This window comes from Belonocnema kinseyi, chromosome 1 (genome assembly GCF_010883055.1).
Source record: "Belonocnema kinseyi isolate 2016_QV_RU_SX_M_011 chromosome 1, B_treatae_v1, whole genome shotgun sequence".
Lineage (NCBI taxonomy): Eukaryota > Metazoa > Arthropoda > Insecta > Hymenoptera > Cynipidae > Belonocnema > Belonocnema kinseyi.
The window spans coordinates 94582191-94600186 of record NC_046657.1 but is presented as its reverse complement, the minus strand read 5'-3'; the positions used below and the strand labels follow the sequence as shown (position 1 = coordinate 94600186).

The window sequence follows — 17996 nt, the reverse complement described above, 5'->3', positions numbered from 1 at the left end:
TAATAATACTTGTATTCATGATGATGGTGTGAAACTGCAAAATGCCTACAACGTTTCAGCAGATTAGGTTAGATACCCTTCGAAACATTATGTTCAAGAAATGTTTTTCATAGACTTTTTTAGGTAACAAATACATACGTGATTGCTGTCCTCTCAATCTGCAAATTGTGAACAATTAAAAGGAACAATATTTTTGCAAAAAATAATTTGCGCATACATTTTTAAGCACAACCAAATCCCACCGTAGAGGTTAAGGAACACTTTTAAACGTGAAAGTTTTGCCACAGGTTATTTAAAGTGACTAACATTGAAGAATATTATATCAAATAAACGCAAAAACAATAAGCAATTCAAATTTAGTCCTGAAATTCAAAAAAATATCGTTACCATTCGTTACCGGAGAATTTCCTCTACTTTACCGGACATTTCTACCGTTACCGGTAATTTCAGGTAACGACCCAACACTAGCACGCTGAGGGCCAAGCAACAATACCAATCCCATGGGATGAAACTTAATTTTTGTGTTTAGATATTATTTTTTAAAAGCTACTAAAGAAAATATCAAATTAATAAAAAATTAGCGATTTTTTTATTCAATTGAATATCTTTTGTAAAAATAAAAATAATATCCTAATAAACTTATGGAAAATTTGGCCATTGCTGACTGCTGTGTGCCTACGAATTTTTTACGCGGGGTCGCACAAAAACTAGTTACATTACTGTGATTTTCAGCAGCAGCTGATATATAAATTAAAAAGATATGCATTTAGTGAACTATCATACATTTCTGTTTCAACAATTTTCTAGGCATTTTTTTTTATTATTGTTTTCAGAGTTTAAAAATTTTTTAAATAATCGATGTAGTCAGCAGCGTGATATTACCTTTAAATCACATGGCAGTGTGTACGCAGAATCGGGGATACCGATACCATCTTGAATTTCCTGTCTGTCAGCAGTCAGTCAAGCACGAAGGAATAATAAGGAGACCCAACTGACAGTGGGAAGCCATCTGAAACTGGCAATAGAAACATTACCGTAGGTGATGTGCACATTACAGGAAGATCTTAGATTTGAGTGCGCAGGTGCGCAGTTGTCCTCTTCCTATATATGGAAAAGTGTGCGAGTGAGAAAGTTTGTCAAATTGACGTAAGTTAGAGGTTGTGTTCTTGTTTGAAAAATGTTTGAACAGATTTTGAAAAGTAAACATATAGGTAAGTACCTTTTAAATTTGTAATATGATAAATAGGCTGAAGATTCTCAAGGCTCAATGATAGTTAGGTAAAACAATCAAATATATTAGACGTTTATTATACTTACAGTGAAGGATTTAAAAAAACGAAGTGTATTTGCCTTCTTCGGCGTGTAACTTCGTCCACAACCCGGAACTTGACACCTCATGGCTTAGAACACATTTCTGACACTTGGATCAAAACAAACAAACAGAACCTCTTAACTTACGTCAATTTGACAAACTTTCTCACTCGCACACTTTTCCTTGTATAGGAAGAGGAACACTGCGCACCTGCGCACTCAAATCTAAGATCTTCCTGTAATGTGCGTATCACTTACGGTAATGTTTCTATTGCCAAGTGGGGGAACGGAGTTAGAACGGTCTCTGTCAGTCTCCTGACAGTTGTCAGCATAAGTAGATGTGTTCTGAGTTCTGCTCCAATAGGACTCAAAATTGGAAGCAAACTGCAAAAGTGAGCAATCGGAATATTCAGAAAGTTGATTCATAATTAGATTACTAAGAAAATGGTATATATTTTATTTAAAGCAACGTGTTAAAGTCAAAAAAAGGTAATCGGAATGCGAAAGTTAAAAGATTTTGCGTCGTCATTCCAAAGCGATTTATAATAGTACGGCAACAAATCATAAAAACTTAACTTATGGTCCAGAGTCTTTTTCTTGAAACGGAATGATGGCAGGTCCGCCAAATTTACTCAGGTTCGTATTTTCCTATTTTCGGTATTTTATTGTTTTTCGCTGCTGCTTTTCACAGGTCAGTCAAATTTCATGTGCGAGATATTTTTTTTGTTTACAGTTTTTAATATGGCACATTTTTTTCAAGCAAGTATATTTTAAAATGTACGTTTTTCTTTTTTTGAGGTTATAGGGCAAAGTTCTTTTAAGACATGCTTGAGGTTAATCATTCACGAGATTCACTTTCTATATACATTTTAGAACACTTTCGAACACAGAGCATTCGTTGTATAAATCTACAAACTTTCTCTTGAAAAGTTTCATTTTTGCGTAATTCATTTTTTCCTCAAGTTTCTGTGTAATTCATAATCTCCATAATTAAAATCTCATTTGTTTTTTAAATGCAACATAGTTACATTTCTGTTAACTTATTATTGTCTATTTAATTTATTATAAAATATTGAATCGAAAAAAGACAATGTTTGATTATTTTAGATTTTTTTTTCAATAGGCCAGATTTCTGAACCCACTTTTAACATGTTACAAAATAAATGAAACTATAGATAGGTATTGATTTGCTCAATACTTCTTTAGAATAGTTTCGCAGTATACTACGAATGATTATTGATTATATGTGTCACACTGCAAACTAAAAAATAGACAAGTTTATATGTATAGGTAAAAATTACAAATAGATATGAAAAGAAGGTTAGACTTAACTCCAGACGTAAAGAAACGTTTGTACAATATTATTGCTTTGTAATTTAAATTTATTTACTTCTTGACGTTCAAATCAAACATCCTTACTTTGAAAAATAGTTATAACCAAAGGGGCTTCAAATTTATCGATTTTATATAAAAGCGTTAATAATGGCGTGATTGCAAATTTAAATTCTCTAAAGCACCACAATTTTAAATCGGAGGTCTTCAAGTTGAAGAATTATAATGGAAAACATAAAAAATTGAATGATTCAAGGTGATGATTTGAAAATTCAGAGCTGCAATAGTTAGGGAATTCGTATAGTGTAGCTATAAAAACAATTCAATAATTTCAATAAAAGTATTCAACATTTCTGAGTTTAAAAATCAGTGTTATAAGTAATCCTTAATCCTTAGTCAGTTGCAACAGATTCTCGATCATTTTTGCAGGAATTCTCTATATTTTAATTATATTTAAAATTTTAACTTATTTAGTGTGAACAATGAAAATTCAGAGATGAAATAAATCGTTAAAATTTAAAAAAGATTTAAGAAATCGAACATTCTTGTAGTATATGTCGAGAATATGTAACAAAAGACTTCTTATTAAAAATGTATGTGAATCCGTTGGTTATAATTAGGGGGCAAAGGTGAGCATAGGTATAGAATGACTTTTTTTATAATAATTTAATAATAATGCATTTTTATCCAAACTTGGAAAACCGGGTAAAAACCGGTAACTTTATGAGGCCGGAGAAAATCGGGAAATGACAGTGAATTTATTTTTTGACCGGAAATTTGTCAAAACTTTTAGAATACAAATTTTGTCCAACTTTGAATTCACCGTTTTTTAGAAATAATTTTTTTAATTTAAAAAATTAAAAGTTTTTAAAATCGAAAGTTTTTTAATGAAAAAAAAGGGTTGCCGCCGGACCGGGAAACCGAGAATTTTACGAAATTTCAGAAGAAAAATCTGCCCAAGTTCGATTTTAACCATTTTTTAAACAATTAAAGTGCAGTTTTGAAGATTTAAACAATTAAAAGCATTTGAAGATGAAATTTTTTGATAAAAACAGTTTTATTTTATCAACTGTAAATATAAATAAATAAATTATTTCTACAATGGATCTGTACTCTTAAGTATAGAAATCTGTATTTCCAGATTGTAACTGTTTCAATTCGAAAGTCTTGATTAGAATTGAAATTAATATATGATTTATTCCGATAATTTTATTTTTAAATAAAAATTTTCATGATTTATCAATAATATATTTTTAATTCAGAGTTTCAGGTCTTCCTTTATATTATTTTTTACATGAAATTTAATAAATAAATTGATGAATATATTATTTCTATTGATTTTTTAGCCATTAGAAGTGTAAACGTGCGTTTTAATATTTTTAACTTAAAAATAAATCCATAATAATATAGTCGTAATTAAAGGTTTTTAATAAATTTAAAATATTGTGAGTAAATTATTTAATTTTTATCCGATTTAATTTGGAATTGCTTAATGTAGAAAAAGAATAAGTATTTCATATTTAGTAATATTTTACTGATCATTTAAGACGAGTAAATTTAAACCAAATATTGAAAAGAAAACAATTTGAAACTGAATTTTTTTACATAGAAAGCTTTGAATCTTTAGATTTTCGAAGAACTTTTAAACTTTTAGCGTTACAATTTTAATTGTTCTATTTAAAAAGTCTTTAATTTATAAGTCAAATTGTTAATTTTTGACGCATTAATATCAATTGAACGCTTATTATTTGTAGAAACGATTTAAGTAATTTTAAGAGATATTTAAAAGTTTTGAAAAGATTCGAAAGTAATTAAAAACTTGAAATTATTTCAAGTAATTTAAAAGAAGTGTGTTAAAATTTTTTTCAGAACATCTAAATATACTTTAAAATTTATCGACATTTTTCTACAATTTTTTAAAATCCTGCAAATTAAAAAACAACCTTAAAATTTTCCATAATTTTACAAGCGAAAACTCATTTTCAATTTTCCTACGAATCTTAAGAAAATTTTTTATTCTTTTTTTAATTAAGTTTTTCAGAATTCTTAAAAAAAATTCTAAATTTTTCGTTTGAAATCTGCAAAACTCTACATTTTATTTTAAATTCGGCTGTACCTATTTGAAATTATTTCAAGTTCTGAATTTAATTCGAATCTTTTTAAAACTTCTGAATATCTCTTCAAATTACTCTAATATTTTTACAAATAATAAGTGTTCTATTTTTATTTATAAATTTAAATTAATTTTTTTTTTAAATTGGCAGGATTTTCTAAAAGTTATAGAAAAAATTCAATTAATTTTGAAATATATTTAAAAGTTCCGAAGAAAAATTCAAAAGTGATTTTGAATTTGGAAAAATTTAAAACCACTTCTAGATTTTTCAAGATTTTGAAATCAAATTTTGAAGCTTCTAAAGGATGTCTAGACTATTTAAAATAAAAATAATTTAACTTCTAATTTAAGAACTGTTAAGTTAAAAAAATTATTTTTCAAATTTTTAATGTGTCTAGCTTAAAATTACTTAAAATAATATAATTTTGAAGAATTTTAAAGTTCATTGCTTGATTTTTTTAATTTAGACTATTGAAAATGTTAACGTGGATTTACATTTTTGGAACTTCAATTTCAAAAGTTTGGAATTCAAGGGTTCCACTTAGAATGCTTTAATTTGTTGTTTATTGTTTATTAATTTATATGGAAAAATGTTTCGAATATAGTTTGATTTCTTAAAATTCATTGGCCGTGAAAAATGTTTGCGAACCGCGAAAAATCGGGAAATGACCGGAATTTTTTTCCTTCGATTAAAACGGCCACCATAAATCTATGGCAACATGTTTTTGATATGTATTTGAGAAAAATACTATATCCTCAATAACACAGGCCGACAAAATAAGTGCCCAAATACCAGACTAGGCGATCCAGAAGAATTTTGATGTCCTTAAAACGAATACGTTGTGTATTTTTTGTCGGCATTAGGATTTCGAGATATTATAACCCAAAAATGAAAAAATTTCATTTTGAGTCATATTTAAAACGTTATAACGCGTGTAGGGATTTTTTCTTTTAAAAATAAATTTTTAGAAGTCATTTGAGATGTTATACATCCCGGCGGGATTGTATGTATAAGCAAAATGATTTTAGAAAATTGAATCATAGTGTAATATAATCCTGCAATCTGTACAATTTCGAAAATGAGATTCATGATTTAATGAAAAAATGCTATAGAGTACTTTATAAAAAAAATAGGTTCCAAATATATTTTATTATGAATATTTTTTTCAATATTACTTGGTAAACTTTAATTTCACAAAATTCATATAGCTGTACTTGGCAGATTACTTGCATCGCAAATGTTCTTATTAGTAAGCTTACGTAATTTAAAAGTTTTCAGTTTGGAAGGTAATGAATTTGAAATGATTAACTGGTAACATTTTTATTTTAAATATAATTCTAGAATCTTTCATTATGGCTCCAAATTTTAAATTGTTTAATTTTTTAGACTTCAGCTTGGAAATTTCTTCTTTGAAGTTTCTTAATTTTGCGTATTTTGTTCAGGTTGAAAAACTAAACATTTAAACATTTATTTTTAAATAGTTCATATTAAACTAATTACGTGTCGAATCTTTTCATATTGAATTATTTTTTTAATGCTTGAACCAAATTTGAAAGTATAGTGAAGCATCCTTCCTCTTGGAAATTAAAACTGAAAACCTCTTTCTGGTCACGGAAATAATGTAGCTCGTTCTAAAAACAAAACAAAAATATGTTTGTGTAAACTGATGGAGCAATAAAGAACCCTAGTTTACATTACTTTCAAATTAAGAAAAAGGAAGAATTTACAATACCGAATGCTGAGTCCTCTCGTTTGTTCTTCTATATTGCCATGGTATCCATAATTTAAGCAAACGCGATTTTAGATGCCATCTGTCAAAATTTTTTTCGACACGTAAAACTGCACGGATCCGAGCTGCGTACTCGGTAGGATTAACGTCATCTTCTGACATGAAGGAGGTGACGAAAAGCAGGTAATGACACGAAAGGATGTCGGGATGAAGGTTTTACTGTATTCGAATTGTAGAAGCATATAAAATTTTGAAATTCAAATTAGATCATAAAATATATCTTCCAGATTATACTTCGTAACATGGAATGTAGCAACAAAGTACCCAGAGCAAGAATTGCACCAGCTACTCGGAATAAATCATTCTGTCGAACATAAACCACCCGATTTTTATATAATAGGGTGAGTCTATAAAACCTTGAACTTAAATGAGAAAATTGCAAACTAAAAAAATCACTTTCTGTCTCTTGGATTTGTATTTAAAAAGTCAATGATGTCTTTAGATTGCAGGAAGTTAAATCGCAGCCCCAGAATATGTTACTGGATTTTTTCTCCGATGATCCTTGGTCCAAATCATTTAGGTCAGGAAACCCAATGATATAATCAATAGACATAAAATATAATAATAGGTCAATTTTAACCCATAATATTGTAATAATTAATTTGAGTATTTAATTATAAATACTCAATTTAATTATAAATTATATTGAGTATTTAATTAATTTGAGTATTTGGCCGGTACATATAGTACCGGCCAGACTTATCAGACCACTAAAAATAGTCATATTAAAACCATGCCTCTGTTTTTTCAGGGTTATCTGCGAAAAATTGAGTTATAAAATTAGACAAATTAGTTAGAAATCTGATTAAATTTCACTTTGATTGAGCTCTACTTGAAGCATTTTCAATAAATAGGATAGTCTTTGACCAATTTTCGATTCTCAAATTCCACTTTCTTTATGCATTGGCAATGTTCATGGAAAAAATTGAAAGTTCGCTAAATTGAGTATTTTAGCGTGATATCACTGCCATGCTAAGATATGCGGAAATGTCAGAAAGCTTAGATAGTTGGTCCATATTTACATGTGAATGCATATGACTTTTAGGAAAAATATTCTAAACGTAACATCAAGTTATAAATGTATGCAGAGTAATATTTTTAAAGTGTGGAATGCATTTGCGCAATTATGTTTAAACCTTGTGTCGGCAGAATTCTGCATTTGAATAATATTACTATTCATATTTTTTTAACTTCTACGTTTAGAATATTTTTTTCCCGAAAGTCATATGCATTCACATGCAAATAGGTACCAAATATTTAACCTTCCTGACATTTCCGCCTATTTTAGCATGACCGTGACGTCAGGATAAAATAATTAGCGGTTTAAAATCTTTTTTTCAAAATGAGACGAAGAACATAATGAAATATTTACTGGTTCTAGAATTATCATATAAAATGTGAAAGCGTGCTCAAGATGAAACTCGGATCGTCGAGTAAGAGTCGAATAATCAACCTGTCAATAAACAAAAATATTTTGTTATCGTTTGGAAAACAAGAGATGAAAGACTGCGGTCACCACTCGACCGACGTATTTTTGTCTTAGGCACGCTTCCGCATCCTTGATAATAATTTGAGAAAATATTTGTGTTCTTGATCTCATTTTAAAGAAAATATTCTGACCTTCAATTTAGCGAAGCTTAAATTTTGGTGGAAAGTAGAAGTAGAGAATCGAAAATGCGTAAAAACGGCAAATAGGTCGCTTTCTAATGGGGGTTAAAAAATCTTTCTTACTTAATTTTTTGCAGAGATGTCCGTGAAAAAAAGGATAGTTTTTATTGTATTCCGATCGGATTCTATTTCAGAGATGTTATAGATACTCCATTATATCTTATTGGATGGCAATATATACAAAAAAAAATTCGCCATTAGGACAAATATTTATTGAATTGGAGGGAATGTAATTTTTGGTTTTTCTTGTGGATACGATCGAATTTTGAAATTTGTAACTTTCTAAATATCAATCAAACCATTTTTTCTTGTATATTTAAAATAGGATATTTTACGCCCTTTTCACTGATCTTATAAAAGAATTTTGCGTAGAAATAAATATTTGACCTTCGAAAATGAAGGTCATGATTAAATTTCACTTATTTGCGAATTATGGTCATTTCTATATTATTTTTTATGTTTTGCTTAAAAAAAAATGGGTTTTTTCATTTATGGACCTGGCGATTGAAAAATGGGCTGATAATTTATTATTTATGATAATATCCGAAGGGCAAAAATGTCAACCTTCTTTTCAGCCTGAAATGAAACAAAAAATGGTCAAAATAAAAAAAGGTTAAATTTATTTTTGACTACCATTTTTGAACATGAAGTATTTATTTATTCAAAAAGGGCTTATGGTCAATATAAGGTTGTGAAAATCCTATTGAAGCCTTACAAGACAAACTGTTGTGTGAGTGATTGTGGAAGAATTCCCAATGATTGAAGTTGATGGTACCCGCAAAATCCTAAAATTTTCACCCCCCCCCCCCCGTTAAATATTTCTCCTGATGTCAACATTATTTTTGCATAAATTGTCAACTAAGAGGACTCATTGCATGTTATTATACTCAACGGGTTTAAATAGTACAAAATATATTTAACGGTACGTCTGTCTGTCTTGATGGAGATTTTATTTTATTTAAATAATTCAATTTTATCATATCGATTTTATCCGGGGCTAAATCCTTCAGATTTTTGCGAATGTATCTATCCGTGTCTGTCGATTTTTAGTCTTGTCAGTACAATAACTTTCGAAAGAATTGATAGATTGGATTGGCCTTTAGTCTTTAGTGTACTCTTTTAGTGTCTTAAACTAAATGTCATATCCGGTAGCCAAACATTTATAGTACTAAAAAATACGAACAAGCTACCCTAATGACTTTTTTTGATCAAACAAATGCAAATTTTAAGTTAAAAAACGCACGACATGGAAAAAGTCAAAAGCAGAAAAACTTTGATTATTGAATACCCTACGAGATAATCGTACTAACTATTTGAATTTTGTTGGAAAATCAAAAATTTAATTTTTTGATCGCACAAAAAATAATGAAAAATTGCATTTTGCATCCAAACTATGCAAGATACAGCCAACGATTAATAGACAAGAATTTTTCACCCAAAAATACGTACAGATTTGTTATCAATCAATGACTTTTTGATAGGACGTGTAGTTGTTGTTTCACTCATAAAAACGACATTAAAAAATAAAAAAAATATATAACCAATTTGGACAAACAACACAAGCTATAAAAAAATGAGACAAAAGTTGTTTCCCCGAAAAATAGCTACAAATTTGTGATTTGTAATTAAAAATTAAGAAATTTAAATGAGATTAAAATCCAAATTTAAAAACCTATTTAACTTTCAATAATAAAATTGATGCAAACTCCTGTTGAAATAAAACAAGAATCCAACGACCAAATTTGGACCACAACGAAAAAAAAAAATTTCGGACGAATTGATTTGTTACCTCATAGATGAAGCATTAATGCTTTTTTAAAGTCTAAATGAAGAATGAAAATATTAGAGGGTGTTTACCATAAATATACGAAAATATAAATAGGTAAATTAATTCGACTCAAATTAAGGATTTTTTTGTGTCCTTGCACCAACTTTGAATTATCTTAAAAAAAAAATTTTTATGTAAAAAGTATATTTCTCAAAGATCAGAAAGTTCAATATCTTCCTTAAATTGTAATAAAATGTATAATATTATGGGTCAATCCATTCATCTTGAGATAAAGAATATTTTATATCCTTGTATCAACTTTGAATTATGTTAATGAAAAAAGTTTGACTATAAGAACCCCATTTTAAAAATAATATAAAGTGTTAACAAAAATCTAATGAATATTTCTAGAAATCTTTTGATCCGTTTTGATATGTTAGTGGTAAAAATATGCCCTTCAAACTTAATCATTTATTTGCAACCATCTTTAATTTGCCGTGTTCACAAAGAAGTGTGACATTCACATATACACATAAACAAACAAATACATCCGGACAATTACTTCGAAACATTGTGTTTTTTTTTGCACTTAATAAATTAGGAATATTAAGCCAAGCATTTTGTATAAATAAATCCATTTAATTTGAACAAAATTACAAAGGTTTTATTTCCCATGAAGAGTAAAATATCAGAGTACATATTTCTTTCAAAGTTCTCTTCATACTAAGTCTTTCTCTCTTGTCCCTAGACCTCACACACTTCTTTAGAGTAGGGTTAATATAAATAAGATAAAGATACTTGGCTGAAATCTATCGGCAACTAAATCGAGTATAATACGGTTGAGCCTTAAACTATACATACTTCCCCCGTTGAGAGAGTAAGCGATCAACATTCTTTCTCAACATTGTCAAAATTTATTGGTAAAACAGCGATTTTTCGTACAGGTCTTTTAAACATTCGATCAGTGCTTTTTAAAGTTACAGTCCTAACAATGCCGTCATTTCCTGTATGCAATTCAGAGATCCTAGCTAACGGCCATTGCATACAAGGAGTATTGTCCTCTTTTATTAACACTAGCATACCCTCCTTGGGATTCGTTGTATCACTACGCCATTTTTGCCGAATATTTAATTCATTCAAATACTCGATACTCCATCTTTTCCAAAAGTTCTGACGTATTTTTCAAATCAACTGCCAAGCTGATAATCGATTTGAAGGTAAAGGTAAGAGATCGGGTTCGGGCATATTCGTCAGTGAGTCACCTACTAAAAAGTGTCCTGGCGTTAAAGCGGAGATATCATTTATATCTGTTGAAATTGGACTGAGTGGTCTCGAATTTAAGATGGACTCTATTTCGACGGAGTGTGTAAAATTCCTCGAATGTAAATAGGGCGTTCGAAGCGACCCGTTTAAAATGATGTTTATATGACTTTACACCAGCTTCTCACAGTCCACCAAAGTGCGGGGCTGAGGGGGGAATAAAGTGAAAATCAACACCGATGCTGCTAGAGAAATCAAAGATTTTATCTTTGAATCTATCAGACTTAAGCAAAACATGTAACTCATTCAATTCATTGCTAGCGCCTTGATAAAACGTCGCAAAGCTCTTAGAAACCCTTCCGTACTCAAATCGCTTACTACCTCAATATGAATCGCTTTTATTATCATACGGACGAAAATAGATACATAAAGCTTGACCCTTTTTTGATTTCTATATTTTCGCTCCTTTATGTAAAATGAACCGCAGTAATCAACGCCCACACACTTAAACGGTCTTGTTTTATTCACGCGTACAGCCGGTAAATTTCCCATTTTAGGATTTACTAAAATTGGTTTAGCACGAAAGCAAAATATACATTTACGTATGATTTTCTTGATTTGATTTCTACCATCAATGGGCCAGAATTTCTGCCGTGAAGTATATAGAGTAGTTTGCACTCCAATATGATACCAATTGGAATGATAATGTCTAATTATTAAATCTGTTAAAAAATTGGACTTTTGTAAGAGCATAGGATGTCGTTGGTCGAATGAAAGTTCCGAATTTTTCAAACGACCCCCGACACGCAACAGTCCATCTTCACATAAAAATGGATCTACATTATAAATTTTACTCTTTCTGCTCATTGAATCACCCTTTGTTAAACTTTCAATTTCTTTGTAAAAGCAAGATCTCTAGACACATCGGATGATAACTATTCCTGCATGCTTTATCGGGCCAAGGAAACCTAAGGAATCGAATAATTTTGCAATTTCCGATAAAATGACTCTTTTTCGTGATACCCTGATGAACTGTAGGCGTCTTAATTGAATAAACGAAGGCGTCATCTCGAGCCTTCCATTATAATCCGAGCGTTTTGGCTACATAATCTTTGTTTATTTTAAAATCGGTATCTAGACTTTTATCGCTTATGCCTTTAAGTATGCTGGGCTCATTCGAAGCCCATTGTCGCATGTTTATTTGAGCTCGACTTAAGAGTTTAGTCATTTGATCATAAATCTCTCGCGCCTCTTCACATGTGTTAGCTCCAGTAATGAGATTATCCACATACAAATCCCTTCTCAATATATTCGGCGCCAAAGGAAAATCATGACCTTCATCCTCAACTAATTGTTGCAATCACCGTATGGCTAAAAAAGACGATGGAGCAAACCCGAAAGTAACCGTATTTAGACAATATTCTAATATCTGATCATTTTTAGGCCACAAAATCCTTTGATACTGCCGATCTTCTTCGCGTATTAAGAACTGTCTGTACATTTTCTCAATGTCTGCTATGAGCACGTAATTGTGAAAGCGAAAACGGATTATTAAAGAAAAAAGATCATCTTGTATTGTTGGACCGACTGTCAGAAGTTCATTTGAAGAAACCCCAGGGCTACTTTTAGCGGAAGCATTAAACACTGCTTTTAATTTAGTAGTATTACTGGAATACTTTATAACATCGTGATATGGTAAATAAAAACCTGCCTTATCGTGAGATGAGTTTATCAATAACATGTGATTTAATTCCAAGTAATTTTGAATAACCGCTGTATATTGTTCTTTGAATTCCGGTTTCTTTTCAAATCTCTTTTGTAGTTCCTTTAATCTTTTTAACGCAATCTGTTTTGAGTCGCCTAATGTTTTCGTTGTCGCTCTGAAGGGTAAGGCTGTATATTGACTGACTTGATCTCGTGTCACGTGTTGTTTAAAATGTATTTCGCAATCGATTTTTTCCTGAGAATGCGCCGATTGAGATGATAATTCCTCGACTGACCAAAATTTTTCAATTAGCATTTTTAAATCGGTTACTAGACAATGATTAATTTTTAAGATCTTAGAATTGTTTGAGAGATCTAAACCTCCGCCAAATACCCAGTCTAATCGAGTTTTTTTGTGAAATAAAGGTCATTGCCGTTTCGAGATAAATTTATGGAACCTATCGATAAAAGAGATCGGCTCGTTCCTGCACCTATGAGCATGTCAATCGTCCTAGGTATGTGAAAATTAGGATCTGCGAGTAATATTTTTTCATGAATTTGCAGTTGCTCACGTAATATGACTTCACTCGAAACTAAAACAGTTATATTGGGAATTACTAAAAAATTAAGCGTGCGCTGATATTCATTATAGCCTGATTTAAATGTTATGTAAACCATACCTGTCACCAACGTTGTAAGATTGTTTACAGCTCCAACAGAAAAACAGCATTTTAACATTGGGATTTTTAATTTCTTCACGAGGTGCATTGTTACAAAATTCGTGGTTGAACACGTATCAAGTAATATTCTTGCTTTTGTTCGATTTTTCTTGTGATCAAATACTTCAACTATAGCAATTGTCATTAATTGACACGTTGGCGAGGAAACTAAAGACTTTAAAGTGATTTCCGAGACTGGCTTTAATAGTCATGGTTCATTGAATTTGTTCGAATCTTGTGCTTTAGAAAAGTGTAGTAAAGTATTGTGACGTTTCCCACACTTTTTACAAGTTCCGAATTTGCAATCCTTCGCTTTGTGATTACGTAGGCAATTATAACATAAACGCGCATCTTTTATGACTTTAATACGCTCCTCAACAGTTAAAGTCAAGAATTTACTGCATTTAAATAGATAATGTGGCTCCGTACAGAGAACATTTATTGGGTGTAGTAGTAATGAAAACCTGACGTTTGAAATCATCTTTACATTTTTTGAAAGGGGGGCGTATCTTTATCCGAATTTTTAGCAGTATTATCGTTTTTACGTTTTGAAATGTGGGCAGCAGTTCTATATAAAAAATCAGTTAAATCTTCTAATTTTGGAAATTCTCCGTTTTTAATGGTTTCGTCCCATTTTTCCAAAGAAGATTTATGAACTTTTTCTTCGATAATAGCGACTATCATTTCATGACTTACATTTACTCCTAATGAAGCTAATGATTGAAGATGCTGTTGCGATTCATCCGCGAGAGCGATCCATCCCTGATAGGATTCTTTTTCTTGAACTGGTAATCGTAGTAATAAACTAAGATGTCGCGAAATGAGGGTACGTTTATCTTCATACGATTTTCGTAGAAGATTCCATGCGCGATCGAAATTATCATTAGTAATAGCAAAAACTTGAATTTTACGTAGTGCCTCATCCTTTAGCGCGGATTTTAGATATTGTAGTTTTTCTACATTACTTATGTCATCGCGGTTATTTATCATGGTGTTGAAAGTGTCTCTGAAAGACAACCATTCTTCTACCTTACCATCCAACGTCGGTAATTGTGCTTGGGATAGTTTTAACTTTCTTCTATTGTTGGGTGCAACCGATCCACTTGCGATACCCGGATTTGAAATTGTGTCTTGATTTTCTGTTTGTAAGCTAATATTAAATTGAGATGAGAGAGGTGTCACGTGTTTCTGAGTTTGCGCAAGGGTTTGGAAAAAAGATCTTGAATTGATTTTTTTATCAGGACCATGATCTGTTTCCGTATCAATCAATTGAATTTCGTCATATAAATCATCGAGCTTTGAAAAATGAGCGTAAACTAAATTGCATCGTAATTGCAGTTCAGCGATTTGAGTTGGGGTATTCGCGTCAATCTGTGCTAGAAATTCCTTAAATCTAGTTACATGCTCTCTGATTGTTGTGCTTTTTTGTAAAAGTATGCTTAATCGATCAAAATTCTCCATTGTCGAGTGGAATTATTTGCCAATAAAACTTAAATGATTGTAAGAACGTATCTCAAATTAATATGAACTACGCTTCATTTATATAAAATAACGGACACTTTTTTAATAAGGACTACAAACGTAAATACCCAATTTTTCCTTGACCCTGTGTAGAAGATTTCGAGATGTTTTAAATGCATTGTCTCAATGTATTGCTCGTGAGGTGTTTTAAACGCATTGCCTCTATTTCTTGAAGATAAGGTGTTTTATACGCATTGCCTCTATGTCTTGCAGGTGAGGTGTTTTATACGCATTGCCTCAATTGGAATTGATACAGACTGTACTGTCTGGTAAGCACTCAAATATAGGGTGTTTTCTTTTAAAAACGCATTGCCCTGCTGTATTTGAAGTTACTATTTCGATGTGATTGTTTGATAAAAGGTCGACCTTATTGTTCTTCTTGTAAAGATTCTTAAAAGAGAGTCCAATGATGGCCAATTCCAGCATTGACTCGAATGTGTAATGCACTTGTTAAACAATAGTAACTCTTTTATAGTTACATAGAAATCACTTACTGTCACTCGAACTGATTTTTGTAAGAGCTGTGCACGAACTTTATAGTTTTATTTTTTTTATTTTTGAGAGTTGATTAGTTAATATTTGAGTAAGTATTACTCTCGTCGATACACTGATTCACAGATTATTGTTTCAACCAATCCGGTTAGAATGACCATGTTTTTTTGCACTTAATAAATTAGGAATATTAAGGCAAGTATTTCGTATAAATAAATCCATTTAATTTGAACAAAATTACAAAGGTTTTATTTCCCATGAAGAGTAAAAGATTTATTTCAAAGTTCTCTTCATACTAAGTCTTTCTCTCTTGTCCCTAGACCTCACACACTTCTTTAGAGTCGGGTTAATATAAACAAGATAAAGGTACTTCGCTGAAATCTATCGGCAACTAAATCGAATATAATACAGTTGAGCCTTAAACTATACATATTGCCTCAGACATTTTTAAATTAATGATCGTTTAATTGAACGAATTTAGAAATTGTCTTAATTGCTCCCATCACAAAGCTTCCTCTATGAGGAAGCAAAATTAATGAAATTGCACAATTCAACAAAATAAAACATGAAATGTGCCGAACAGACGTACCCCTATATATTTTAAACAAATTTAACATTTTTGTTTTAACCCTTAAAGGGCACAATTCCGTAAAATTACATAAAGAGCATACTGGGTGTTAAGAACCTAAGGGTATTCAAGCGTGTGCTGTGCCGACGGTATTGGATAGTTTTTTACAAGAAAATCAATTGATAATGTTTAATCTCTCTAGTTTAAAGAGAAAAAGGTTTCATAACAGTTTTGAAAAGTTAAAGTAGTTAAAAAAAATCCTTTTTGGAAAAAAAAATTAAAAATGACTTCTTTCACTCTAAAATTCATAACTTTTTAAGTTCTTGATATTTTTACTCAAAATTTTACCTGAATACTTTCGAGATACGGCGCTTCAAAAATAAATCATTTGTTAATCTGGCGCCATATGCTCCATTTTCTTGAATTTGGTACGTTTTTCTAAAGCAAAAATAAGTCGCTGGGGGTTTTACACCCAGTATGCTCTTTAAGGGTTAAGCAATTTTCTAAAAATTTAGCACTTGCCCCTTTAAGACTTTCCGAAAAAGAATTACTCACTATAATATTTTTTAGGGATATTTTAAAATATCATGACTACGTGAAAATTAAGACACAGCGATTGCAAGGGATCGTGTTAAATGTCTTTTGTCTCCGAAAGCACATGAATCGGTTGAGATCGATTGAAGCTCGTTACACCAAGACCGGTTTTGGAGGCCTATGGGTAAGATGACGATTGGCGTTAATTTTCAATTAAACAAATTCGAATAGTGTATTAGTATTTTGAAGGTTTTAAATGTAGGCAATTTTTCTTTAGAATTTAAGGTTCTACAATGCTATTGCAATGCAAATATTAAGTTTCTGAATTAAAAATAATAAACCAAATTAGAACGTTATGCTGGCAACTGTAAATCTGCAATACCATAGAAAAATATAACAACTGTTTTTATTTTGTTTTCAATTACTTATCCTAATAGTGATACAGGGTTGCTAAAATTACTGTTAACTATATAAAAGGTATAAATTTGTTACAATTCTCTAAAAAAAACCTGAGATTTAGTAAAATTTTAAAAATAGCCGCACAACTCCTGTTTCTCAATTAAAGTTTAAGAAATATTATCTTTAAAGATATAATTCAAGAGCCCATCATTCTAATTATTGAAGAAATCTTAAAATTTTAAAAGTTTATTGAATATTCTGCATTGAAATTTTATTAACTCACCCATGTCAATCAACTATTAAAATAAAATTTTATTCAAAATTGAATAAATTAGACTGTTTGAATTTACAGAGTTTGAGATTGAATAATTTTAAGTAATGCAGAATCTTGAAAAAAACTTGCATGCTCCTAAAGGACCCCGCACAAAATGTATTGAAAAGGCATTTCTGTGGGGTTCCTTTGTAAAAATAAAAAAAAATCTTATTTTGTTTAGACGTAAGAGAGCGTTCACATATTTCGTGACAGTTTAAGAGTTATACTTCTCTGATCAAAAGATAAAATTTAAATCCGTGTCGATAAGTTAAAGACTAATATTATCGAGTTTGAATTTTCAAAAAAGCAATTCAACTTTCGACGAAATGGTTGAATTTTTTACAAATAGCTGTTTTTGAATGCATGAAGATCAATTTTCAAACACGAAGATTCATTTTCTACCCAATTAGACAAATTTTTAACAAAAATAGCTAAGTTTTCAAGCTAAAAAATCAAATTTTTTAGATAACAGTTGATTTTGAAATAGAAAAAGAAATTTTTTAA

At 30.5% G+C, this 17996-nt stretch overlaps 1 protein-coding gene across 2 annotated transcripts in view; it reads left to right on the top strand.

Moving 5' to 3' along the window:
- The first annotated feature begins 1621 nt into the window (after positions 1-1621).
- LOC117166899 (inositol polyphosphate 5-phosphatase K-like) overlaps positions 1622-17996 on the top strand; it is a 32610-nt gene continuing 16235 nt past the window's right edge. Inside the window, exons 1-4 of one of the 2 annotated variants that reach the window (XM_033351343.1) lie at positions 1622-1947; positions 6774-6887; positions 6989-7066; positions 16817-16964. In XM_033351343.1, coding sequence (XP_033207234.1) covers positions 1919-1947; positions 6774-6887; positions 6989-7066; positions 16817-16964 — 369 coding nt within the window. In that variant the 5' untranslated portion in view covers positions 1622-1918. The remainder of the gene's footprint in view (positions 1948-6773; positions 6888-6988; positions 7067-16816; positions 16965-17996) is intronic. The other variant, XM_033351352.1, reaches the window with a different exon arrangement.